At 53.9% G+C, this 27672-nt stretch overlaps 1 protein-coding gene across 3 annotated transcripts in view; it reads left to right on the forward strand.

Annotated features, from left to right (window-relative positions):
* Nucleotides 1-27672, forward strand: part of SLCO3A1 (solute carrier organic anion transporter family member 3A1) — a 165043-nt gene that overhangs the window by 135180 nt on the left and 2191 nt on the right. The window contains exons 5-11 of one of the 3 annotated variants that reach the window (XM_081124645.1): nucleotides 3513-3677; nucleotides 8235-8433; nucleotides 9708-9846; nucleotides 18261-18436; nucleotides 19364-19428; nucleotides 22635-22877; nucleotides 23165-24053. In XM_081124645.1, the coding sequence (XP_080980771.1) occupies nucleotides 3513-3677; nucleotides 8235-8433; nucleotides 9708-9846; nucleotides 18261-18436; nucleotides 19364-19428; nucleotides 22635-22877; nucleotides 23165-23349 (1172 nt within the window). In that variant the 3' untranslated portion in view covers nucleotides 23350-24053. Of the gene's footprint in view, nucleotides 1-3512; nucleotides 3678-8234; nucleotides 8434-9707; nucleotides 9847-18260; nucleotides 18437-19363; nucleotides 19429-22634; nucleotides 23091-23164; nucleotides 24054-27672 lie in introns of those variants that run through there. The other 2 variants (XM_081124647.1, XM_081124646.1) reach the window with 2 other exon arrangements.

Consider the following 27672-nt stretch of genomic DNA (forward strand, 5'->3'; position numbering starts at 1 on the left):
CCGGACGCTTGGATTAGGAGTCAGTTGCTCGTTAACTCATTTGTTCAACTCAGTCTGTGTTTACTGAGGCCCTGCTGGGGTTCAGGGGCCTAGCGCTGGGTTGACCAAGGCGGCTTATGTTCTGGAGCTGGAATCGTAGCCGGGAGGCCTGCAGGAGGCAGAGTCCAGGCCGCGACGAGGTGCGAGTGGCATGTGCGGTGGCCGGGCTGACGGGCCCGCAGTTGGGTAGATTTGTCTGAGGCTCACTAGACCACAGGCGATGGCACGTTGTGACCTGTGTGCACACAGGCTCCACTTCTGATGATCCATTGTTTTTAATTTAGAATTAGCGATTCCCCAAGGCCATGGGTCCCTGAATGGACGTGAAGGATGTCCCGGCAGGAAAGGAAGGAAGTGTCTTTAGAAGGATCCCCAGGAGCCAAAATACAGTGAAGTGAGCTGTTACGTTAATAAACCATTTTCCATCACCTCGTGGAGGGGGGGCACGGTGGTCTACAGCCCCCATTCCCCACCTGAGACAGCGTTCTGGCCGTGTGGACATCTCCACCTAAAGCACCGTGCATTGCTCCCTGGGGCTCCCAAGCGCCTCACCCGCTTTGCGCCCCATGCTGTGCCAACAAACTTCCCCTGAACACCCCAGCTCCGAAGCCCCCCTTCCTGATCGTGATCTTCAGATGCCCCAGAGCGTTTGCTGAGTCGCCTTCCAGGACCCGTCTCCCCCCTGGGACCCCGCCTCTCGTATCCAGCACTGTGTCTGCCTCTTGCTTTCCTGCACCAGGAGCTGTGTGGTGGCCAGGACTGCGCCTGGGGTGGCCTCCTGCAGCCAGAAGCTCGGAGTTTGCAGAATGGTCTGTGAAAGGCTGGACCCAGAGGGAGGAAGGACTGCAGGGGCCGTAATAGACAGATGCGCAGTAGTATCATCAGCTCACGACCACAGTTTCGTGTTTCATTGGAAATTGCCTCCCGTGTCACTTGCCCTGAAGGGGCCTTGATGGTGGGGATCTGGGTCCCTTCTGCAGCCACACGTCCAGGCACCTTCCCCACCGTGTCCCTCACGGATGTTTCTGGAACACATCTGGCACTCTCCTCTTTGCCGCTGTTTCTGCCTGGCACGCCCTCCTCCCTTGGTCCCCCTCTGAGCTAGACCCAGTCCCCCCTTAGCCCCTCTGAGCACATGCCCCCGTATACCCAGCAGTTCCCCTGTTGGCCACACGGCCCCTGCAAAGCACTTGCTAGCCCACTGCGGGGCGCCTCTCTGCTTGTCTGCATCTGCCCAAAACTTGTGGCTTCTCCAAGGACAAAGCTCTTAACATCTTTTTGTTCCATTGCATAGAACAGTGCCCGGTGCTGTGTAGGTGACATTAGTTGAATGGATGAGTGAACAAATGAGCACTTTCTTGCCAGCATGCTCGCACATGCGCATACACACTGCACCCCCCCCCCCCATGCACATATGCACAGCTGGATTTCCTTTCCATGCACTGTCGTATTTGGTACCCTATAAGGCATTGGTACCATTTTACAGGTAAGGAAACTGAGGCTTGGAGACGAACGGAAAGGCTGTGAATCCTGGCAGGGTCCCAGTGCCTGTCGTCTTGGCCACGACATTGTACCGCATCTTCGGGCAATAAAGCGACTCTCAGAGAAAAAGTGGCGTCAGCAGGTGCCAACTGACTTTTCAGCTGAGTTGACTAATACTCTTCCGGCTGCTGGCTCGGTGGCACAGAGGTACCTTAAGACAATGGGCCTCCCGGGCAGGACCGCTTCCTAAAAGGGAGGGGACGAGCGACTCCCTGGAGCGTTGCTGGCACGTCCGACCCTCTGGTGGGCTTTCTGGCTGGCTGAGGGTGACGGTGCCAAACGGTTTAAACTCTGCAGGCAGAGCCCTGCCTTTGATCATGGAAAGAGCAGAGCAGTCACAAGCTCAGCACTCTTGCCTGTGTGCTGCTCCCGCTGACTGCCAAGTGGCCTCTTCTCGTCCCAGAAAAGATAGCTGCACTGGGGACAGCAGGGGACAGCTGAGCTGGCAGGGAGGGGTGAGTCTTAATAACCAGCCCCAAAGTGTGGAGCGTGGTTAATGACTTCCAGAGCGCCTGCGTGGGCCTCCCACTCCGGTCGATGGGGTGGGTGTGACGAGTCTCCGTGCCACCTGTCGGGACAGCTGGGCCTAGACCCAGGTCTCCAGCCTCTAGATTCTGAGCTCTTTCCAGGGTTTCGCACAAGGACTCACTCAACTGTTAATGAACCAAGCGAGGAAGACAAGGGGAGCCAGCCTGGGGTGGGTGGAACCCTTTTCCACAGCACCCACTCGCAAGGACCTTTGCTTTTAGGGGAGATGAAGTCTCCCTGGCTTGGTGCCATCTCCACCCTTCTTGCCCCACTAATGCCATCGTCACCGGGTTCTGCTGACTTGATCTCCCACGTCTCCCTCTAACCTGCTCCTGGTACCTCCTGCATGCCAGCCTCCCCTCACCCCTCTGGTCTGTTACCCACGTGATGGTTTGGGGACCCGTCGGATCCTGTCGTCCTGCTCTGCGTGAAGGGATAGAGTCACAGGCCATCACGTGCCCCTCCAGCTTCCTGTCGCAGCAGCCTCAGGCCTCTGTATTTCCAGGCTCTGCCTCCCAGGACTTTGCACTTGCTGTTCCCTCCAGGGGAACTCTGAGCCCATCTTCAGGCATCAGCTCACATGTCATTTCCCCAAGGACTGGAGGGAGGGCGGGCGTGGTAAGAAGTGTCATCAGCCAGCCATCGGGCAGAGCTCTGGGTGCGGGTTTTGTTCATGGTGGAGTTCGGAGCGGGAATGTGACGCGAGCTGACCCCATCCTGTGTAGGGAATGATTGCATTGGGTCAACAAGGAAAACCAAGACCCTCGTCGGCTCGTTCAGATGACCCCCCAGGGGAGAGCTCATGGCAGCTTTGTCCAGGGAGGTGGCCGTGAAAGTGGTGGTGATAGGAAGGGGGTGGGCTTTATATATTTATAAATATACATGAGAGAACCTAGAATTGCTTTCCTGAAACTGTTAAGATTAAATACATTTTCTTAACACACATACACAGTTACAAATATTAATCCCAGGTATATATGTACACTTAGATGTATTGATAGGACATAGTTGTTCATTTATAATTTATAATATATAATTAAGGTGTAGTTCCCCTTTTGAGAAACAAACCCCAAACTCCTTTGGGAGGGCAGGGCAGGATGGAAATCAGTTGTGATCGCTTATAAAATATTTCAGTGTTTCCAGTAAATTGGAATAGCAGGCATGTCATAGCCTCCCCTGTTTTAGTCGTCGTCGCTTTCCCTGGCAAAACAGCAGCTATGTTTGGAAGCCAGAGTTTTCCGTTATGGGCGACTTCACAGGCTATAGGCTTTGGCCTGAGGAGCTGGGTGGCTCCTGGCGCTGTTTCCCGAGGCAGGCGGGCGTGTGCCAAGAAGAGGCCTTGGGGGGAGAAGGCCTGGGAGCGCAGTGTGTGACCTTGGCCCTCTGCTTCTCTGCCCCTGCAGTGATCCCCAAGGTCACCAAGCACCTGCTCTCCAACCCCGTGTTCACCTGCATCATCCTGGCCGCCTGCATGGAGATCGCGGTGGTGGCTGGCTTCGCCGCCTTCTTGGGGAAGTACCTGGAGCAGCAGTTTAACCTCACCACCTCTTCTGCCAACCAGCTGCTCGGTGAGTCTGTCCCCGGCGCCCTGGGAGGGTGGGGAGGCTGTCGTGCTCGCCGTGAAGGCGACAAGCGTGTACCACACGCGCGGTGCCCTGCAGCAGAATTGCAAAGTGTGGTCTCCAGGTAAGACAAGCCCACCTGAGGCAATTATTAAAAATGCACGGCCAGAAAGAGCTCAGATATAAAACGTACGCGGGAAGCATTGTGACAGGCCAGGAAGTCGATGGACTGGGGCGAGCTGGAGAGTTGGGGGGGAAGATATGGGGAAGGAAGAGGGACATCAAGACGGATCTTGAAAGGTTTGGGTTAGGCCTTGGTCGGGCACATAAAAAGCAAGAATATTCTTCGCAGCATGAAACCCCTGGCCGGCAAATTCAGAACTTGGAAGCCATACGCTCCCGTTCTGTCCGCTTGCCTGTGGCAGATGGAATTAGTGGATGGTGACAGCCCTTCCCCCCAAGCTCAGGCCCGGTCCCACTGTCCTGGGCGGCAGGCATCCCCCCTAATTGTTCGGCGCAGGCTTGCCAAAGGAACCCCGTTTCCCTCGTGGGAAGCAGTGGCACTTACTCGAGTGAGGAAGGTGGTCTCCAGCCCGTGGGAGAGAGGGAAGGGTAGGAACGGCCCCCAGATTCTGGCTGGAAACGTGGAAACGGCAGAGAAGACGGGCCTGCGGGGAAGGCGACGAGCTGAGGTGTCAGTGCCCGGGGGACACCCGTGTCCCGGGCCTGTGATCGGCTCAGAGCTCAAGATCGGGGTCGGGAACGTCGGCTCGGGTGCATCAGTGTGTGGACAGCCGTTGAGGGTTGGGGCTGGAGTTTCTTTAGGGAAGGTGGAAAGAAGGGGCGCGATACAACCGTGAAGAAGCCGGGGAGCCTGTAGAGAGCTTTAAGCAGCCCCCGAAAGAAGCCCCCGGGTCACGGTAGCCAAGGAAGAGAGGGTGCAAAGAAGGAAGCAGCCGGCAGTGCGCTCACACGTCCCCGTTAGCTTTGCAGCAGGACCTGCTCCGCCCGTGTCAGGGCTGTGTCCGCGGAGTGGTGGCAGGGGACCGGGGGCCGGGATAGACCGTGGCCGCGGGACCCTTTCCCGAGGCTTAGCCGTGGAGGAAGGACGGTCGGAGGCCACGGCGGGTGCTGTGGTTGGGAGCTCAGGGATGGGAGCGTGATGGGGGGGTTGCTGGGTGCTGTTGTGTCAGGAGAGACGCTGCCCAGCAGGTTTCCAAGCAGAGCGACAGGAGGCAGCAGAAAGCGATCTGCAGAAGCGGGGAGTGGGGGGGGACGGCCCCCCGTTTCAGGGCTCAGCTGTTCCGAAAGCGCAGAGCAGGGAGGCCTGGGGGCGGCCGCTGGAGTAGGCCAGGCCCGGCCCCGTGGGGTGCTCGTCTCCGCGGACTGGGAATCGGGTCCCTGCTGAGAGGAGGGGCGGGGACAGGAGTGTGATGCGGGTGTTGCTGAGCTTGTGGTGTTTTCAGTTACTTCCCAGCGTGGCCCGTGCACAGACGCAGAGGGCTGCCCCGTGGGGGTCAGGAAAGCGCCAGCCGGCACCCCAGACCTGCGCTACCAGGCGCGGTGCGCACGGGGAGCCCCAGAGCGCTCGTCCCAGCCGGCGGGCGGGCGGGCGCGGGGCGCGAGCCGTCTGGAAAGCTCCGCGGCGGTTCACGCTGAGCATGTGCCCGTGTGCGGGTGCAGCCGCTCCGCTCCCAGGCGCGCACCCAGCGGGAGCGAGCGTTTCGATGCGCTCACGGGTACACGCGTGTTCCACGGTGTTCGGAGCAGCTTTACGCACAACAGCCCCTCGCTGGGAACAACCCGAACGTCTGTGAGCAGCGGGCTGGGTAAGGAATTTATAAAACGGTCGAACGGCGGACGCCACAGGGCGTGAGACAGCCAGAGCGGATCCGTGCCTCTGTGTGGCCGAATTTGACTGCGGTGAAAGGCGTCGGACACAGAGGAGAACATGCTTGTTGGAGCTAAAAGGAGGGAAAGGTACTTAAAGGGACGGAGGCCAGAAGGATGGTCGCCCTTGGGGGAGACCGCCTCCTGGGGTGCACACCAGGCGCCTCCTGGCCGCTGGGCATGGTCCCCAGACCTGATCTGACCTGGCGACAGGCGTGTTTAGAAAATGGGGTTTTTAGAAAAATTCCTCGGCTCTTCCCTTAAGCTTTGGCACGTCACAGGACATAACAAGTTAATGATGTGGCCGGGTCACAGCACAGCCTTGTTTTTTCCTTCTTACTAACAGCCCTTTACACCCACTGCTTCCTAAGGGTTCTTCTAAGTGCTAGCAGCGCGCAGCCCGCCGGTCTCTCCGACAGACAGGCGGCACACCCGTGTCATTAAAGGGGGCCCTTCATCGGAGCGGGCGCGGCTCAGGCCTCCCCCTGAGCACCCGAGGAGCGGGCCGCTCGCTCCCGGCTACGCTGCTGCTGCTCCTCACGTTTTTATTACGTTTGCACAGCTGCTTGCACCTTGGGCTTGTCTTCCATCTAAGATCAGATTTCCCAGTTTGCTGTCGAAAAACAAATCAGTCGTTTTCAGGGTAGAAGGTCTGAGAACAGTCTGAATTTCTTGTGCCTGTTTCTTTTCGAGCGACTTTCTGCCTGTCGGAGTGCTTGGCAGAGGAGGACCGTTCCTGCCACTGTCCCCTGGCTGTCCCCTGGCTGTCCCTGCCCCTGCCCCGGGCTGCGCTCTAATCGGCGTGGACGCGGGGGGCTGGCTGAGGAGGGGCTGCCGGTGGCCTTTAGGGGATAAAGCAGCAGCGGGAGCCTAAGCCAAGGCCTGAGATCAGCGCAGGGCTCTGGGCCACCCAGGAAATCATAGCAGATGGGGCGGGATTCAGAAAAGAGCGACACAGGTGATTAAGGGGCTGATGGCGTTGGATTAGTGGCAGCGATGAAAGGACTCGATCTGCGCAGGAAACGCAGGGAGGTTCTGAGACCAGCCCGCATGTTAAGGCCACACACGCAGCAAGGGGGGGGGGGCTGCTGATGGCTTGGAGATGATGATGGCACGCCTGTTACTGTCACAGTTACCATCACCGCCGGGTGACACTCCCACTGTCTCTGTCAGGGAGTGAGACAAAGCACAGGCCTGCTCTTGGGCATGGGCGTGCCACCGGTGTCCATCCACACGGTCATCTGTCACCACCTAACTCTCCCCCGAGTAACCCCGAGGGCCCCTCTGGCCTGGGGTCCATGCTGGGCACAGGGAACCGTGCTGGACAGGACAGGACAGGATGGGAAGGGCTCTTGTCCTCAGGGAAGCTGCAGCTCAGTAAGGAGGGAGGGCACAAGAACCCCACAAATAAACAGGCAGCTTCTGATCGTAGGGGAGCCATGAAAAGAGGAAGTCGGGGAATCGGGCGGGGTGCAGGGACTGCTAGATGGGGTGGCCTGGGAAGGCCTCTCTGGAGAGGAGAGGGGCCAGCCAAGAAAAGACATAGGCCAAGAATGTTCTAGAAGAGGGGCCAGGAAATGCAAAGCCTGGGTGCCTGTTCCAGGGAGAGAAAGGAGGAGAAGGGGGCTTGGCTGGGGGGCCGTGAGACATGGGCTGAGAGCACAGCGGGGCTCAGAGGGGCTCGGTCACCAGGACCATTTCTGTGCCCAGGGCTGGGGAACTGAGCAGAAATATTCCAAGAGCGTCAGATAATACAAGAGGTATTATGGGTTTTTTTAAAATGTAACTTGTGCTATTTTCTTACACAGCTCAGCCTCCCTGATTATATTCTTCTTACCCTAATATTAAAATTAATTTGCATTCCCTTAGCACATAGCAGCTGGTTGATGTAGTCAACTGACCTAGAGGTCTGTCGCTTAGCCAGGAGGAGGCCGACTGGGCCGGGAAATTGGCCGTGCACAGTTTACCCCGGGGATAGATGACGCCCAGGGTAGTTTAAAGCCGAGTTTTAGATGGAGTGAGTCAGAACAGAGCAGAACCAAACAGGCTGGACGCCTAGGACCCGCTGGTCCTCCCGAAATCCCACGAGTCTCTGAGGATCCGAAATAACAGGCCGATGGCCCTGCTGCCTTGCAGGCGGTTCTGTTTGTGAGAGAGGGACATACATGCCACCCACTCACCAAGAGCCACGAAATACACTGATTTGATTGCTGCTACTCCCTGAAAGGCCATGGGGCTGCCTAAAACGCTGTCCCCTCGGGCTGGCGAGTTGTGGGACCTCCAGGCCGTTCCTTGAAGCCCTCCTTGCCTAGTGGGAAGAGGGGGTGACAGTCCCCAAATGGGCTTCAGCCCGGCTCCCACACCCTCAGGAGCGTGCAGAGCGGTCGCTGCTCCCCAGTCCTTACTGTCCTAAAGGGCGTGCGGGTTCCCACTGCATCTGACTTTGACTTCTGGTTGTCCCCACAGCTGTTTCTGTGCGGGGACCCCACTTGCACAGTAGGTGGGTGCACTTAGGCTCCTAGGAACAGAGCTCTCACGTGCGAGTCTCCCCAGCTTCCTGTGAGCTCCTCCAGGACAGAGGGGGGCCCGTGATGGGGACTTGGGGGCCCCGGGAGGCGGTGGCCCGCTTGCCCTGCTCACGGCGCCACCCCTCTGTCCCTCTGCCCCCCGCAGGGATGACCGCCATCCCCTGCGCCTGCCTGGGCATCTTCCTGGGCGGCCTGCTGGTGAAGAAGCTCAGCCTGTCCGCCCTGGGGGCCATCCGGATGGCCATGCTCGTCAACCTGGTGTCCACCGCCTGCTATGTCTCCTTCCTCTTCCTGGGCTGCGACACGGGCCCCGTGGCTGGGGTCACTGTTCCCTATGGAAACGCGTAAGTACCAGCAGCGTCTGTTCGTGCCCCTCTCTGCCCCCTGGGCCAGGTTGATGGCAGAGCTTTGTCCCTAGTGACCTGGAGCCGAGGAGTGGGTGACGCCCCTGTGTCTGTTTCCAAGGTCAGAGACTCAGTGGGACCCTCTGGGTGGGGGGCAGACCGTGTCCCTCGAGGGCTCTCTCCCAGGGCAGCCAAGGGACCTTGGGGGAGATGAGCAGACATTACTCCTGGGGACCCAGGTTACCACTCCTGGCATTTGACTGTGGGAATGATGCGAAGATAGAAAATAAAAGGGAATTTTATTGTAATATTCAGCTGCAAGTAAAAGATAGAATAGACATCAGCAGTTCCTTCGTTTCTATGGGACCACTTTTCTTATCTGGTTGTTGTCCTTATATATCCAGCGTTGACAGCCGTCCCCTTTTCTACATGGGACTCTGAGGCTGCCTTGACAGTCCGGCCTGGAGCATTGAGACTGGAGCACGGCTGGCTTGCAGGATACCAGTTCCTCGCTACCCTGGTCTCCTCCTCCAGGCAGGCCACCAGGCCTACTCCTGCAGTTAAGCCAGAGGATACAGTAGAGCTTGAGCACTAAAAGGCTTAGCTGCAAATGACAGGGCTGAAGAAAGGACACTTGTCTCTCACAGCACCAAAAACGCCCCTTCCACCCTGTCCCCCTCTGCAGTGTGCTAGCTCTAGGTAGCTGCGCCTTTGGTGGTGCAAAAGGAACTTTAAAATATCTTAGTGTTACTTTTCGCAGGAAAGTGACTCAGTCGGGCAGACAGTAATTATTGAAGCGGCCTGGTTGTAGTGGTTTGTTGAGTATCACGGGGCTTGCTGTCTGCTGGGGTGGGATAAAACCGAGACAAGGACCGACCCAAAGAGGGGAGATGGGAGTGTTCAGCTGGGCAGGGTGGAGTTGCTGGTCCATCGGAGGCTGCAGTAATCTGGAGAGGCATCCTGGAGGAGGTGGCCCTGAGCAGAGCCCCAGCTCTTGCCAGCCCAGAGGGCGCATTGGTGCAAATGATAGAGAGAAGCTTCTTCTCCTCTAGGCAGACAGAGCTCCCACCCAGCCTAGCACCACGGTGCAGGGAACAACCCACGGAGCTCCAGCTGTGGCTCTGGGCTGGATCCTGCAGGACAGATTGGGTTAAGAGGAGGCAAAGCAGGGGGTGCCAGGCGCCTCATCCCAGCACAGGGCAGAGAGATGTCACTGGGGGATCCTGTCGGAAGTTGGCCTTCTCTGACAGGTCTGTGTTTCCTTTGTTCTCCAGCTCAGCACCCGGCTCGGCCCTGGACCCCTACTCACCCTGCAATAAAAACTGTGAATGCCAAACCGATTCCTTCACTCCCGTGTGTGGAGCAGATGGCATCACCTACCTGTCTGCCTGCTTCGCTGGCTGCAACAGCACGGTATAGTGATGCTCGGAGGGATGGGATGGGATGGGATGGGGCGGGAACTCAGGCAGCCAAAGTAGCTTAAAACCAAAGGTCAAGGGCAGGAGTGGGAGCCACACATGTTCCACACTTTATGTTCCTGCTCTGTGCCTTTTCTCAGCCTCTGCCCTGCTGCAGTGAAGGCTTTTCCATCAGTAGGATGGGAGGACTGCTGGGCCCTTCTTGCTAAATCAATTGCCTTCCAAAAAGCATCATTGAGCAAATGAAACTAAAAATTCAAACGAAGGCGTATATATGGAGCCAGGGGAAAAGATTGTGGTTTGAGACACTCACAAAGGGTATTGGTGGAATAGGATGACTCTACGGGTAATGAGCTCCCCATCACCCGAAGTATGTAAAGAAAGGCTAGAAAATCACTTCCCAGGGAAGACCTCTTCCATGGCTGAGACTGTCTGATATTAATTCACCCTCTTCCCTACTCAGTTCCCTTTGCCTTTTTCTTCTCAGCTAGATGCCTCCCATTCTTTCCATCTTCCCACTGTACTTTTTTTGGCTCTTTCCTTCTTGGCTTGAGTTATACAATTGACTGTCAGCCTGTAGCTTTCCATGTCCCCTGCATAAAACCTGATGCCAAGTGAGTGGTCGCCAACTCCTGCTGATCCTACCTGCCAGGTGTCTCTTGTGTCTGCCCCATCTCTCGCTTGGACCTGGGTAGTAGCTGCCTAACTGGTCTCCCAGCTCCGGGCGGCCCCATTCTGGCCTGTGCTCTGCACTGCAGCCAGAATGGTTTCTGTCACACTACCTATGACCCTTCCTAATGCTAATGCATCAACTAGAAGATGAGATCGAGGCACTGACCTGGGTCTGATTTGCCTTCAGCCGTACCTCCCTTCAGTTCGTGGTGGTCAGCTTTTCCCACACAACGTGCATGTTTTCACGCTTCTCCCTCCAGCTGGACAGCTCCTTCTGACTCAGCAGCGCCCTGCTCCAGCTCCCATCCTCTGACAGCCTCCCTCCCCTCCTTTACCTTTACCTTTGGGGTTCTTGCCTCTGCATCTTGGCGCCTGTCTGTCCTGGAGGCAGTTGTCTCCTGTCGCTGCAGTGATCCGCTGAAAGTACGCCTCACCCGCTCTGATCTGTGCGTTGCTGAGCGAGGCCTGGCATCCAGGTGCGCTCCGCAGATGCCCAGGGGCGCGTAGACGGAAAGCGAGCTCAGCAAAGGGCTCAGCGGCTGCCATCAAGCAGCTTGGAGTGGAAATCATTCGTTTCCTCTCCTTGCCGCATCCTGGGTCTTTGTGGAGCAGCAGTGTTTCTGTAAAAGAAAACATTGATCATTTCCAAAGATGTATTTTTTTTTTCCTTGCTTCTAACATTTAGATTCCTGGCCAGTTATTAACATTTTTCTATAGAGAAAATAAATCACCATAGGAGGTGGGTAGGGAGGAACCGATTTTTTAAATTAGGTGATAAAGCACTTTCTTTATGTGAGTGGAAATGAATTTTTTAAAGGAAGGAAGGAGCCTGGAGAGTGGTTAAAATAAAAATACAAGCTATTCTTTTTCATGACAACAATGTCATTTATATTCAAAAAGTTATATTATAAATCAATGTTGGTTATTGACCTGTTATAAAAATTTAAGTATAGGCTAGTGTCCGGAGACCAAAGAAGTCTCTACTCCAGAGCATTCTCTGGCCCCCAAAAATGGTCTTAAAAATTGTATCTCCCCTGATGTCACTTGTACGAGAGTCTTACCGAGTAAGAGCCTGGCCGGGCTCCCGGCCGTTGCCAGCCACCCGAGCAGCCTGCTGCGCAAGGCAGTTATCCAGGGCGAGCTTCTCCGCTCCCTGCAGACACCTGCCTGTTTGTCACCTTACTGGGGGCCTCAGATTGTCTGCGGTGTGCAGGCAAAGCGGGGAGGTTCTCCCCCTGCAGTTAGGAGGCCGCGACGGGTAAGCCCAGGCCCCTGGGCTGGGGGGGAGTAGCAGTGCAGTCCTCCCCCTGGAGCCAGACTTCTCGCTGCCCTGGCTCCCAAAAGGCGGGTGAGAGACCTGGGGACACAGCCATGCGTGTCCTGGAAAAGGGCCATCGTGACAGTTTAACATGAAGAACCACTTGGAACAGCTGCAAGCTTTTCCAAGAGCCTGCGCAGGTCAGGGAACAGGGCCTTCCACGCGTCACTCGTGGCCCAGAGTCAGGGAATCTCAGGCCACCGTCCAGAAGCGAGCGAGGAGCGCTTGCAGGCTCTTGCACCTCTGCGCAGTTTGGAGAGGATACCAAATGGGGGCCATATTCCTGCTTGGCTTACCCGCTTCTCCCCCTCTCCCCCTCTCCTCGCCTCCAAGCTCTGGAAAAAAGTCCTCCATAAGCAGGGCTTCCCCCTCTCTCTCCCGTGTTCATTCCCTCACCCTCTGCTGGGGCCCCCACCTTTCCCAGCGTGAGGGTGACCGGCCTCCACCCCCAGCCCCGTACGTGTCACCTCACTAATCCTCTCAGTGGCCTTGGGAAGGTGTGGTTTTCATTCCCTGGGGGGGGGGGTCACAGGGTAGTCACGTGCCTAAGGTCACACTGACCGTGGCGGTGGGTGCCGGCCTTGGAATGTAGAGTCTGTCGAACCCCAAACCCAGCGTCTCCCCGTCTCTGTGACTTCCCTCTTCAGGATCCCCGCCTCTTTTCCACCTGAAAGGACCTGTTCGTGCACCGGCTTCACAGCCTCTTGCTGCCTCTCCAGCCAGAAGCTCCTCCCTCCTCCCACCTCTCCCAGAACCACGTGCTGTGTTGCACTTCTTGGGGTTCCCCCAACACACGCAGCTCCCCGTCGCCTCCGGGCCTTTGCACATGCTGTTCCTTTTGTCAGGGACACTCTTCCCCCAAAGCCCTTCCCACGCCTAACACCTCCTTACCCGAAGTGGAGAGGCCGCCTCCCGCCTGTCACTTCCTCCGGGTCTGCATTAGCACCCCGCTGCAGTGTCCCCACCGCCTGCTGTCCCCTAGGGAGCTTCTCACCCCCACCATGCCCGGGCTGCATGGCCCCTCACCCTGCATCTCCCCCCTAGCTGCAGCACCCGGCTGGGGTTCTGTTGAGGCCCTGCATTCCCAGTGGCAGCCGTGGCCCTGGGGAATGGCTCCAGCCTCCCGAAAGGCGGGGTGCCCCGGGCGGGCCTCAGGGAGCACCAGGGGGCCACTGGAGGCGATCATACCCCTCTCTTGAGTAGCAAATAGCAGGCAGGTCGGTTGGGTGGTGCTGATTTTAATACTAAAGCCCAATCCCTGCTCATGTCTCACCGCTTTCTAGCTTCCATCAACTCGGGCAAACCTCCCCTCACTCGATTAGATGTGAGTAATTCACCGATCAGATAAATCTGATTATAAGGTTGGCGTTAGCGGTTTCCCGATGTTAGGTTTCCTTCCGGCGCTGGTTTGGCTTTTGTGTTTTCTGTTCCCCTGTGTCCTTGGCTGATAGCAGGGAGGCGTCCAGGATTGCATTTAACACGCGATTTGTAATTCTTCTCATGGCAGAGAAGACGGGCTGCTAGTTAATTTTCTAAGCTTCCTTTGGCTTGACTCTGTCGTCTCTGTAGCCCCCACGCTCGGGAGAGATGATTCTAGCAGAAAGCCTGTTGCTATGCTGCGCACTGCCTGCTGGATGTTGTGTCCTTTCCACGTACCAAATAATTGACTTAACGCGTAGAGCAGCCACCAGTGGAACGTTGAAAGTCGATATAGGCCTGGCCCAGCAGCGCGTAGAGCACTGATGACAGATGATTAATCTGTGCCACCGTCCAGGCAACAAATGTTTATGGAGACCTGCGAGCAGAGCCCTGAGCAGGCTCTGCGGAAGGAAGGGGTGCCCCTTTGTGCACCCCCACAAGCTCGCCATTGAGTGTCACGGCTCAGCGCTGGCTGCGCATTAGAGTCACGCGAGCTTCTAGAGAATGAGGCCTGAGCCCCATCCTTAGAGATTCTGGTGTCTTTGTTCTGTTTTCAACGTTTTTAAAGCCTCAGGACTGCTGACACCCTTGGCTGCGTCATTCTCTGTCGTGGGAAATGTCCTGGGGTCCGGGGGATGTTTAGAAGCTTCCCTGCACTCTACCCACCAGAGGCCAGTAGCGTCTCCAAACGGTTCGGTAGGTCTTGGGGGGGCAGAATCACCCCCAGTTGCGAACCACCGCTCTAAGACCTTTCTGGAAACAGGTCAGCATCTGAGCTGATACTGAACACTCACCCTTCGGTCTCCTTTCCTTTGTCGCTTATTGTGTCCACCCCCCAGGGGACAGCAGCTGGAGATCGGAGGTGCCCTGTCAGCCTGGTACACCGATTGCTTGTGCGCCGTATCTGCCCTGCACGTGTATTGACTGTGGGCTAAAGCAAGGTTCGCCAGGCATTTCATACAGAAATCTGGACTTCAGGTGTCACTGTAAAAGTTGGACCGTAACTAACATGGCCCCTACACCCCCATAGGGCAGCGATGGGCCGTCGCTGAGCAGTGGCCGACCCCACCACTGGCCACCCCTTGCACCTGGACCATTTTCTTATCTGTTTCCTATCTGGCTTCCAAAGGTTTAAAGTTTGCAAACCCGCTTAAATAGCCCGGCCTGTTTGCCAGAACAGATTTAAAAGTCTACACTCATTCTGGTGATGGCTTGCATTCTGAAATCATGGCCACTCAGGACGCCTAATGGATCTCAGGCCCTGGGTGAGCGATTAGAAATATAGAGCTTGGTAAGGAAGGAGCTCACATTTACTATAAAATGACATGTAATCTATTAATAGAATTATGTACAGGCGACCACCCAAGAGCAGCAGCTAGATCGCCTTATATGTTGACAATACAGTATTAAGTGAAAAGAGCACATTATAAAACTGTTTATAGGCTATGATCCCTTTCAGTCAAAAAAAGAAAAATCTAAATATATGTATATCTTAGCATGGGAAAATATTAGAAGGGCATGTAGCCAACTGTTAATAGGTTACCTCTTGCTAGGGACTGAAACATTGATTTTCATATATTTCTTTCAAATGTTCAGTATATTTCTAAACTGTCTAAAAGAACATGCATTCGTTTTCCAATAGGGAAAACTTTTTTATTAAAACGTACGATTCGGCGTTAAAGGTAGGCGGTTACCTTCCGAGAGAAGGAAGCAGATGGGTGGGCAAATGGATCGTGGCCTTGCAGCGCGATGCCTGCCTGGGTGGAAATGGGTTCGGGTGGCGTGGGCTGGAGGGAGGGAGCGTGGACACTTTTCCTGGAGAGGGGCGATGTCAGGGTGGGGCCTTCGTCATGGGGGGGGAGTGGGTGTTTGCCGGCAGAGGCCTGAACCTCGAGGTATGGGCCAGGATTTGAGCCGGAGGGGGAGACAGAGGGGCCTGGCGATCGTTCCGAGCCGTGGCCACATCGTGGCCCTTCGCGCTCTGCCCGTGACTCCCTACCTGAGGTGCCTGATCCAGGGGGAGCCCCCTGCCCCCCAGGAGCAGCCCTTTCCTGCTCTCCTGCAGGAGATGGTGAAGGCCCTGCCCGCAGGATGCGCTCTGACCCCTGCGTTACAGGTTAGGGGCTGAGAGGCGGACGCAGGTCTTGCTTTCATGTCAGAGCTTTTCTCCCTGGCCGTGACCCCACCGGGGAACACGAGACTTTCTTCTCGTGGCTTTTCAACATGCCCCGGCCTTGGCCTTGGCCCAGAGGCTGCTGCAGGGCTCTGTGCAAATGATGAGCTCCAAGAAATACCAGCTTGGGCTGGGCTCACAAGGCGCAGAGATGCTGAGCTCCGAAAGGACAGTAACGAGTGACAGGAGAACAAGGAGCTTCGCTAAGCGCCTCGCGTACCTGGGAGTATGTTGTCATTCAAAGGCGGACGTCCCGGTCTGTTGTGGTTGTGTCACCAGCCCTTTGCCGTCTCACTGATGAGCGTGTCACACGGGGAGGCTGGAAGGTCGCGCGGGCAGAAGCAGAGCACTGCGTGGATCCGCTGTCTCTCCGGCCGCCCCCTTTCTCAGCCACAGGACTAGGGCCTGACATTTAATAGAAACTGTCACTTCTTCCTGGTGGCTGGCTGCCTTTCAGAAAGAAAAAGAAATGCAGTGTTCCAGGCTGTTGGGAGCGACCCTCCACTTTCCAAGTTGCCACGTCGGGCTGTTAATACACAGGACATCATCACCCCCATAGCTGTCCCCGTAGAAAAGTAATCTTTCAACCTAGAAATTAGTTTACTTGTACGATTAATAGAAATCGATCCTTCAGCGCTGAATGTGGGGTGGGGGGGACCAAACAAAAACAACTTTATTTGCCAGTATTTATGAAACACCGCTGACGAGTATTTTGGGCTTATAATATGAGCTGTCAAAACAGCACGCTTATGCTTTCCTTCAGCAGTGGAAAATGAATCCAAGATCCCAGAAAGTAATTTTTCTATTTTTCTGGTCTCCAGCTTTATTGTAATTATTTATCCCCATCATTGTAAGCGAACAGAAACATTCCTCAGTGTAAACTAATGATTGAGACGTGGAACAGGCGTAGGATTTTCAATGACTATGCTTTTCACTGATTTTTAGAGAGAGCGAAAGGTTTCTTTATTTTTAAAGTTCTAGACTTTTTCATTTTTTAAAGAAATGGTACACTTATAGGGTTCAAAAATCAGAAAGTATAAAAAGGGCATGGAAACTCTCCTTTCTACCTCTGCCTCCCACTTTTCAACCCACCACTCTGCCCAGTAGGTGATTACTATTATTAGTTTCTTGAAGTGTCTCCTTCTGGACTTTAATGCACGTATCAGGTCTTATTAACAACTCTACCAACAACAGGTGCAGAATAATTTATCTTGGAGTTTCTTTCCCTATTAGTATGTAAAGAGCACTCGTACCTTTTTGACAGCTGTATAGTATTCTGTTGTGAATCTGTTGGAATCTTTATAACCAATCCTTGTAGGTAGGCACTCAGATTGCTGCAGGACTTCAGCTCTTGCAGTGTTGTGACTTGTGTTAAACTTATGTCATTTGTGTCCAGGCAAGTCTGTCTGTAGGGTAAATTCTTACAAAGTGAGACAGGCCAGTCTCACATTGTTCTGTCCGTCACCACGGGTTCCCAAGCTTGTCGGGCCTGCTCCTCTGTAGGCACAGTGGTGATCTGAGTATCAACATGATATAACAGGGTGCACTTATTTCTAATAAAGCTAGATCCCGTCACCCTGTGTGTGACACCAGGCAGAGAATCCAGCCCTCCTGGGGGCAGTGACACTACATTTTCCCCTGGAGAAGAGCAAAGTGGGATGACAGTGTCTCCAGCCTCAGCCCCTGGATAAAGGCCCTGTGCAGGGCAGTCATAGAGGGTGGCCCTGTGGAGGCCGGGGGGCACTTAGAGGCTTTTGGACACCCCTGCCAGCATCCCATGGAGCTTTATGGGATAAGAAAAACCCCAAAGCCCCATCTATGTGCTATGGGGAAAGAAAAGAACGGGGGGGGGGGGGGAGGCAGCGAGGTGGGAGGGGCTGGAAGGCGGATGCTAAAGTGGGGGTGACCCTCAGGAGAATTCACCCCGTGTGCTCGGAAAGCTGAGCAGCTCTGGAAAGGAAGCAGTGAATTATTTATGATTGTTTTCATTTCGCATTCATTAAAGGCCCCGGCGCTATTATTATCGAACCTTAATTGGCTTGGCGCTGGCTGGGCACTGACTCTCCCGCCCCTGCGCCTCCCTTTGCCATAGAAATTCCTGGAGCGTGAGCAAGGGCCGTGCCTGGGAACGGGGGCGCCTGGGGCGATCTCGGGGGGATCAGAGGGAACACGGTGGCTCTTCTTCCTCCTCGGGTCGTGTATGGATGAGTGTGTCTCGCTGGGCTGCAGCTGGCCCCCCACATCGCTCTGCGCCCCCTGGAATCCCTCAGCCCTCTGCTTCCTGGCCACTGGAGAACCTTCCCATTAGCCCCCCCATCTCTAGGCCCCCCGATTGCAGCAGCTCCGTACCTGACAGGGCACGTCCTTTGTTCCCAGTGCCACACTGGGCACCGAACCAGCGACACTATGCAGCTTACCTGATTTACTTCTTTTAATACGCTTCAGTGTGATTATAACTGCATGGAAGAAAGGACAAATTGGCAAGTAATTACAGCGTTAATTTGGCAATGTTTTATCATATTGTGGGAGCGCAGTTTCCCCTCTAATTGTATTGGGGGGCACATTTGTCTGCGTTGCAGCTTTCCGAGAGAGTCTTGAGCTGGGAAAGGAGATACACAGGAGACGGGGACTCGGCTCTCCTCCCCATAAATACTCCTTTATTTGCGTGTGTTCTGCAGCCTCCTTAAAAAGCTAACTCGTTTATTCAGGCCTAATTAACGGGATGCTACGGAATGCATAATTGGGCTGTGACAGCCCCAGCTGATGGATGGCTTTGGATTAGGCTCTGGAAATACCCCAATTAAAAGGGCCGAATGCTTCTTTCCAGAATCTCACCGGCTGTGCGTGCCTCACGGGCGGCCCGCCTGAGAACGCGACCGTGGTCCCCGGAAAATGCCCCAGTCCTGGGTGCCAAGAGGCCTTCCTCACCTTCCTGTGCGTGATGTGTGTCTGCAGCATGATCGGGGCAATGGCACAGACGCCCTCCGTCATCATCCTCATCAGGTAAGCTTGGGAGGCCCCCCGGGCCCCGTGCGGCGGCCTCGCTGTCCCTCCGTCCCACCTGGTGGCTGCGGCAGGTCTCCTGGACACCAGAACGTCAGGTTCCATGTGAATCTCAGCAGCCGGCTGCCCCAGGTTGCTAGGAATCAGTCACACTAGAGACAGACCTGACACCAAGGGGAGAAAGCAGGGCCCAGGGCAGAAAAGCACACGTTGGTGTCCTCCCAGGAACAGACTCTGCAGGTCATTTTGAAAGGGACTGTGGGCCTGTATTGATTTTTGCAGAGAGACGGTTAGAGGTAAATGAAGGTGGCATTGGTCTAGCCAAGTCCCCATGTCTAGCCTCCATCTAGCCACTGACCTGTTCTTGAATCTGGAACTGGGGAGATGGCATTGGTCCCGCCGAGCCATGTGTGTGCAAGTGCCGTAGAGATGGGGGGGGGGGGTACTGAGGAGGGTGTGAGGCTGTGCCGATGGTGACTCTTCTGTACAAATAGGTGGTTGGTGACAGCCCCCCCCCAAGTCTTGGTTCCCTGTCTCTTAGGGCCTGTGGTGGGGGCAGGTGAGGCCTCAAAGGTGAATTAGTGAGTAATATTCTGAGTCACTTAGACATGTGCAAAGGTGCCTAGATTCGTGTGAGGAACCTAGAAGCAGAATGCTGTCCACCTAAGATGCTTCCCTGTCCTCACAAAAGCGGGGTCTCTTTAAAGGAGCCAAATTTAGGGGCCAAATTTGCATTCTGTCCTTCATGACAAGATTAGCTTGTTGTTAAAAACTGGAGCTCACGCAGTCACCAGTTTTTCAGACTCTAGGCAGGGAAAGCGGGAGGAAAACGCACCTGATAATTTTCTAAGGGCGGGCACGGGCGGGCCGGGGTCCGTTGCTGGCAGTGGGGTGATCATCTCTTCCTGTCCCCCTCGGCGACCGTAGGACAGTCAGCCCCGAGCTCAAGTCCTACGCCCTGGGAGTTCTTTTCCTCCTCCTCCGCTTGTTGGGTACGTATCTCTATTCCTTCAGTGGCTGCATGCTGATGCCCAGGTGAGTGAAGATCCGCGAAATGGTCCCATTTCTGGACGTGGTCTTTTTTTTTTTTTTTCCTATGACGTGTAATTAGAGAAAATCAGAGCAACTTGATGCCCATTTTGCCCATGGTTTAGACCTAGCTATGGCGGAGTTCTCATTGCAACGGCTGTGTCGGGCCACCCTGGATTCTCCTCGGCGTAAGGAGGGACAAGTGATGGCACCAAAGGGAAGAAAATTTGATGGTGTCATGTGCACCCTCAACCACCCACGAGCATCTTGTGAAGGCTTCATTTGTGGGGCTGCCAGCTGGTGGGGAGAAGGGCATGTGCCCTGACAGTGCCTCACAAATGGAAACTTTGAAAGATGCAGATTTTTCCAGACTGATTTGGTTTATGCCCCTTGGGTTTCTGGGATGGGGCAATGTGACCTTCATGCTGTAGAACCTCCATTCCAGGGGTTGGATTGGGGTGGAGAGAAAGAATGAAGGCCAACCGATGGGAAGAGCCCATGGTTCTCACAGGGTCCTGGGCCCTGCAGGGGCGAATCGGGACAGGCCAACCGGGAACCCGGCTCCCAGCCATGCCCACCCTGTCCCTCCAGATCTCCCCGATGCTTTATGAACAGCTTTGTCGAGGCTGAGACCAGGATAGGATAACTTTTCTTTCTTGAATGATAGGGCAGTGGTCTTCACTAATGGACATCAAATGGTAAGTCAGTGTGGAAAGCGAAATAACCATGGCCTGTATTCTCAGAGTAAAAATACTCATTTATTTGAAGTATATAGGCATGGATGAGCACAAAAAATGAACTTCGGAAGTGTTTATGGAAAAAAAAGTATATAAATGACTACAATCCAAATGTCCAAAAGCAGGGAATCCGTTAACTCCATTATAGTCTATAATCCCAGTAGAATTTGTTTCCCATTACAATTCTGGAAAGCACAATATCTATAGAATCAGAAATGGCACTTGATATGGTTGGGGGGGGGGGGGTGTCTATAATATATTATATACTTGAATGCTTTTAAAGCAAATAATTTCCAGTCACTTACCGTGATCATTCCTCCCAGGACAAGGCCTTAGAATCTCCACAACACTGTTGAATGATCCACACATGTTCATAAACGTGGGGACATTTAAATGGCATCAGTCTTATTTCAAAGTCATGGAAAATAGAAATGTTCTTAACTGGGTATTGTCACACCTAAGACTAGTTCAGCAATAATTTAAACCATTTCGGCCTTTCTGGACAGTGTAGTGGCTTTTAGAAATAACCACAGAGAGTAATAATTACGCTGCTTTGAAGGTAGAATGTATATGAGTCATGATGTCCCCCCAATGCAGTGCACGGATCGATAATGCATGTGTAGTACCTGGTAGCAAGCTGGGGACACTTACTTCTGAAAATGCTTAAAGTATTCCACTTACAAGTTCATTCGCAGCTGCATGGGCCATATTCGGGTAAATGGGCATCACCTGCTCTGTGTCACCCGTGTGAAGCTGACCAGAGACGATGCTGGGAGTCGCCCAAGTGTGGAGTTGATGTACAGGTCTCAGTGTATCTGGACAGGTGCAGGGACTCAAAATAGAAGGTGAAAATAGTTAATATGACAAGAGCAACAGCAAGGCATCTCTGACAATTTCTTTAAAATTTTAATCTATGTGAAGACAGGCCTAAAACTGTCACAGTGTACATTCTGTATAATTGTTAAGACCATTGTATACTGCCTTAAAAACATTTGTTTTCCGTATTTGTCCGTAATCACAAAGAGCAGGCATTCATTCTAGAGAGTAGTGCCGTTCAATTTCTATGCCTATAACCACCACCAGGAGAGGAGCCAGTGAAGGGGGCAGTGCCTAGATTAGATTAGAAAGGGCTAATGTGGCAGGAACGTGCTGGGCCTCTTTCCGGGGGCCTGACACGGAGCCCGTGCTCACTGCACTTGACTAGTGGAGGCGGCGGAGGACTGGAGCCCGAGGTAGGCGGTGGCCCTTTCTCTGCGGGCTCCGGTGGAGCCAACGCAGACTAGACAGGTGGCTGGCCTCTCAAGATAGACTCCGCTTGACCTCACTAGATTAGACTAGACTGTGAGGCAGGCGGGAGGCCTCTTCCCGCAGCGCCGCTGTGGGAGCCAGGGCGGACTGGAGGGGACTGGAGTTAGTGTTTGCTGATACTGAGGCCTCCTCAGACTTCCCTAGGCTAGAGTTTGGAATATTAGCCTTCGACCCTTTAATCTGGGTGGACCCAAGGCACACTAGACTAGACTAGAGAATGATGTGGCCGTACTTTTCTTCCAGATCCATGGAATGGTGCAGCTTTTCCCCCCTGTCCCCTATATGTCACCTCATTTCCCTGCTCTTATTGAGGACCAGTTGAATCACACACCTGTACTCTCCAAACCCCACTGGGCAGAAACACTTGGTATATTTTATTTTCACAATCCTAAGGTTAGGGCAGACACCGAGCTGTGATTTTCTTGGTTGTGATATAACACCTCAGGTTATTTTGTATGTTCCCAGGGCCTTTGAGCTTGGGCATCACACCAGTGACATCAATACAGAGGAACTCATTGTTGTAAATTAAGAGTGGTAAACGGTTTTCCTATCATGTGCCTTTCTGAACGAGCAGTTTTAGTTCCTTCCAGCTCAGAATTAAAAGGATTCTGAGCCGGAGGTGTCATCCAGGGGCAGGGAAGAGGCAATGTGTGTGCACGTACACATATATGACCTATGTATGTATGCATTGCAGACACACGCACAAGGTGTGGTGTCCTCCTATTCAGCTTCTGCTCCTTTATGATTCTAACTTGATTCACTGAGAGGCGCACACACCCCCTAGGAGCCCCCCACAAGAACTACACACAGAGCCAAAGCCTCTTTGCCTTTCCCTCTGCAAGGATGCACGTGTAACAAGAATGTCTCCCTTCCGGAAGACCCACCGCCATCTGAAAGGACTGGTAGTATTAGTCCTTTGGTGCAGATGGGGAAACTAAGGCACAGACGGCTTAAGCAACTTGCCCAGGCCTGTGCAGTAGGTAGAGGGCAGAGCTGGGATTGAAACTCACCCAACGGGGTCCTTTCACCAATATGCCATAGAGCCACCACCTGGGACGCGAGTCGGTCTCTACCTCACTCCAGCTGTGGGAGCCAGATGTTAAGGGTTGTCTTCCCTCTCACAGGCTTCATCCCCCCTCCTCTCATCTTCGGGGCCGGCATCGACTCCACCTGCCTGTTCTGGAGCACGTTCTGCGGGGAGCGGGGCGCCTGCGTCCTCTACGACAACGTGGTCTACAGGTACCTCTACGTGAGCATCGCCATCGCCCTCAAGTCCTCCGCCTTCATCCTTTACACCACCACGTGGCAGTGCCTGCGGAAAAACTATAAGCGCTACATCAAAAACCACGAGGGCGGGCTGAGCACCAGTGAGTTCTTTGCCTCTACTCTGACCCTAGACAATCTGGGGAGGGACCCTGTGCCCACAAACCAGACCCACAGGACAAAGTTTATCTATAACCTTGAAGATCATGAGTGGTGTGAAAACATGGAGTCCGTTTTATAGTGACTGAAGGAGGGTTGAACTCTGTATAGCAATCAAAGGTCATTTTTCCTACAGAAAGAAAAGATTTCCAAAAAAAAACAACTCAGTGCACACACACGCACACGCACACACGCGCGCGCACACACGACCTTTATCGTTTCTCCACATCAGAGCCAGATGCGAGTGAGAATGAGGAGAGCTTGGGGCCTTGTGCCCGATGCGACACCTACCTGCCGGCTCAGAGCCCGCTCTTTGAAGCCACCCCGTGGTGTTTCAGGATGCTGAGAGCTGCAAGCAACAGGCACTGCCCCATTCGGGGAGCCCTGGTGGCCAGCTTGGAGGACGGACACTTCTGAGCATACACACAGCATACAAAACAAAAGAATATTTTTAAAGAAAGTCTACTAAAAAAAAAAACACACGTTGACAACATTGCCAGGATAAGCACTAGTGACACCCCCTGTGCCACCCCCTCCTCCCGTGGGGGGGGGGAGGCATGCAAGCCGGAGGAGTGAAGGCCACTCCTCCCCCTAACTTTCGCAATATGGGTCACTGTGTAGACGACTCACCCAGTCTGCATGTGGTTCCAGGCCCCCCGAGTTCTCTCAGCGATGCTAACGGGTGATCCATGCTGGAGTCTGTAATTGGCACCTCTCACCAGCTCCATTTCCATGTTCAAGACTGAGGGCCCGAGGGGGAGCCGGTGCGGGGGCCAGCACCTCCCCGTGGTGGGCGCCCACCTCCCCCCGCCCCGCAGAGTGACCTCAGGAAGCAGCGGGCCTCACCCGGCTATGACCGACTTCACTCAGAGCCGGTGAAACCCAGCAGTCCAAGTCATTTGCTTACATTTGCCAAACCTTTTGCCATTTTTTAAAAATGCCATGCCTATGAACTTCAAACTGTTGTATGTATAATCCTCTAACACTATTTTTAACTCCTTCTGAAGTCTGTGTTAACCCTTCAGTGACTAACACAGTTCTCTAGGCCGAATTTACTATGCTGGTTGCTTTTACTTTCTTCCTTTTTTAATGCACCAAAAATATAATGTGATTCAAGGGATGAAATTAATCTTTTGTAATTTTTTTCATCATCATATCCTCAGCCATTCTGCAAAAACAAGAATATACAATGTTACGGGGAGAGAAAATGCTTGGCAAGGAGCTTGCCTTTAAAGGAACCACGTTTGGGACAAAGGGAGGGTGACGTGCTGAAGTGCCAATCGGCCTTCTCGCTTTCTTCCCGTGATTCGGGGATCACTGTCACGGGAGGGCCTTTTGTATATTTGCGCCCCATGTTCCACGAGGGGCTCTTTTGAGCCTGTGGAGATGCGCTGGGCTGTGGGTTGTGTCCAGGTGCAGGGCTCCTGGGAGAGGACACACAGAGGATGGCTCTTTAGTGGCACCTGCGAGGCAGCCTGTAGTGTCGGATCACGAGTAAACCCTCAGGCTCCTGGAAGCTACTGGACGTCCAGTGCTTCCCCCAGTGTCAGGTTTTCAGGGTCAATCTTGAACTAAGAGGCCTGTGTGTGTGTGGAAAGTGACCGAACCTCACGCAGCTAGAGCAACCCTGTCATTGTGTGGGGAAGAATCATGGGACAACCTCTTGCAGCCAGGAGACTCGGCCTTACACGGCCATTTCCAGAGCTGTCGGGACAGGACTGATGTGAGTGCACACACAGACACACATGCACGCACATGCACACCCGGCCCAGTTCACTTACCTGTCGTGGTTCCTCGGTGACCTTTGTCCAGGCTAACCGTGACCCTGGGAAGGACCTCGAGCGTTGTTTGGTTGGTTTGCTTTTCCGCCTCAGGTACATAGTTGCAGTCACCCAGAAGGCAAGAAAAAAATATTAAAGAATCCGAGGGAGGAAAGGGTGTTGTGCCAAATTTTTAACAAGCACCGTAAAAGGGGTGGTTTAAGTGACAGCCCCAAATAGGCACAACGCCACCAAGGAAGAAAGGCAAAGGGGAAGCTTGTGTGGTGGCCAGTGGCCACCGGGATCCACTGCCTGGGACCAGATGCTTCCAAAATGCTCTTTCCCCTATAGAGTCAGTCTGTCCTTGTTCATGACAATGGGACATTGGTCAGCGTGTTAACTAGTGAGAAGTCGGGTTGTTCTCCAGCCAGTTCATAAAATATAGGGTGTCCCCCCAAAATGTACACACACACTTTATTAAAATACGTTTCATTTTCAAAGTTGAGCTGTTAGTGTGTATTCGTTTTGGGGGGACACCCTAAGGCTTTGATACCTCTGTCCAGGCGGAGAGGTTTGGAGAAGGAATTGCCAACAGGTCACTGCCCCCCGGTGTTACTGCACAGCTTCCACACTCAGATCACACACGGGGGCCCCGTGACCCAGTGTTTCATGGACCTATTGGCTTTTTTTTTTTTTTAAGTTTTTGAAAACTCCTTGCTTTTTGGATTTTTTCCTAAGATTTTAGGATAAACAAAAATGAGATGTTAGGATGGCAAAGGAAAACAACTCCAGGGCTCAGGATTATCAACCATTGGAGGGAAATGTAAAGGTCCCTCTGGCAAGAAGGCTCTGCACTGTGTCACCTTTGAAATTCTTAACTCCTCATATATGCAGAACAGAAAACCTAGCGTATTTGTAGTTTCTTTTTGTGCTACAAAAAACCATTGTACATACACTGCCAGACGCAGCCCTGGGTTATTTGTTTGGTTTTGAGTGGTGTTTTGAATGAACAGATTTCCTGGTAAGATCTCCATAGTCTTACAGAAAACAGAAACCTGAGGGACAGAATCAGCCTAGAAAGTGAACGGTAAGGTCCCGTCTCTGCTGCTACAAGCCCAGGGATGGATGAGAACTCTCGTTGCTGCGACTTTTCTGTAGCCCAAGAAGTTTTTTTTACTAATATATTAGTACAAATTCCCGCATGGGAAGTACACATTTTCTAAGAGTGTCTCTCTCTCGGGGGTACGTGGTCTGCTCTCTTCCTTCCTCAGGGAAACGGGCAGCTTTGCTCCCTGCTTAGGGCCCCACAGAGGACGGGTGGGACATTCCAAGGCACTCTGGGGACACTGTCACTCCAGGAGGCCACAGCATGCGGGATTCCCTCACAGCTAACAAAGGCACGAGAGGCCTCCCCTCACGGCCCCTAAGGAGCCTGCCAGTGGGTAACATGCCAGCTACTCAGGGAAAACCGTGAGTTTCTAAGGAGCCTCTGACTGACCTCCTACCATCTGCTGAGCAGGAAGGAAGGAGTGTGCTCTCCCGATAAAAATCGCCTCTCTCGTCCCCGTGCAGAAACCTCCAGAGGTTTCTGCGGTTTGGTCGGTGGCATTCCACACAGTCACATCCCTGGTTCCACCTCCCTGGTTTCAGTCAAGACCTAGAGCTGCCCCTCACTCAAGCACTCAGATTGCCCAGCCCTCCTGCTGCAGAGCTCACAGGCCTGGGGGACCCAGCGACATGGGGACCTTCTCAGGGAAGAGGCCCTGCTGTGCTTGCTGACACGCACCCTTCACAGTCCAGAGCAGGCCCAGCTGGAGAACACAGCCCTCGGCTCGGCTCCCGTGAGCCTGTGAGGCTGCTGCTCTGGCTCAGGCCCTGCGAGTGTGGTTTCGTCACTGGGACCTGTGTGCTGAGCGTGCTTGGGGGCTCTAGCAGCCGAGGTCGTGTGTGGGAAGTGTCCTTTAGCCAGGTGACCGTCACCTCTGACATTGCTGACCCCAGAAATCTAGCTCAGGTACCCTATTTCCCAGGAAGGAGGTAAGTAGCGCACTCTTGTCGGGGTTATCACCTTTCGTAGGTAGTGGAAATGGGTGTGGGAGGGAAAGTGTAGAAAGCAGAAAAAGAATGAATACAGATTCTGAAAAGTATTTCACATCCCCCACACTTCCTTCCCACCAGCACAGAACATCAGCACTATAAAGCTAATAGGTATATGCCAGGTGGAGTAATTGGTAAACACTAATAAATACTAATAATAGTCACTAACATTTATCAAGCACTTTCTGTGAATCAGCTCATTACCTGTATTAGCTCATTTAGTCTCAACAGTAGCCCCATGACTTACAAATTTCAGTTTGTAAGAGAGGAACACGAGGCTGGAGAAGCTTCCAGAATTGGCCAGAGCTCACAAAGCAGAGTGGGCATTCCAACCCACCCAGATCTGTGAACCCCAAGCCCGCCTTCTTAGCCTCGTGGGTACTCGCTCCCTGTTGGGCACCGTGGAGGGACCTCTCCCCGCCTGTAGGGACTGACGGACCAGGAAAACTCTGCCTCCAATGGGCTGTGGGGCCCCACACACCCTGCCAGGCCCCCAATCAGGACCCAGTGACCACTGTATTCTGGGGACGGCCTGCCTTCCTGTGTTATTCCTGGTCTTGCCCAGTGGTCAGTGGTCCATTTATAGGGGGTGTCCTACCAGAAGGAGACAGGTAAGAGGAAATGCGAGATTTCTCCACCCGGGTGCGTCCTGAAGCATACTTCCAAAGCACTGCGGGGCAGGGAGCCACTCAGCTCCAGAGCACAGGCCCCAGACCCCTCCTGCCTGGCGTCCCTGGGGGTCACAGCGTGGACCTCAGCACTCGGCTCTGGGCCGGGGCCCTCAGACACTGATGCTGGTCCCTGGTTGTCTATGTCTTACTCTATCAGCAGATGCTGGGCTTTTCGAAACAGTTTCTAGACATTTCTGGTTTTGCATTAATGA

Source organism: Miniopterus schreibersii, assembly GCF_964146895.1.
Source record: "Miniopterus schreibersii genome assembly, chromosome: 22".
Lineage (NCBI taxonomy): Eukaryota > Metazoa > Chordata > Mammalia > Chiroptera > Miniopteridae > Miniopterus > Miniopterus schreibersii.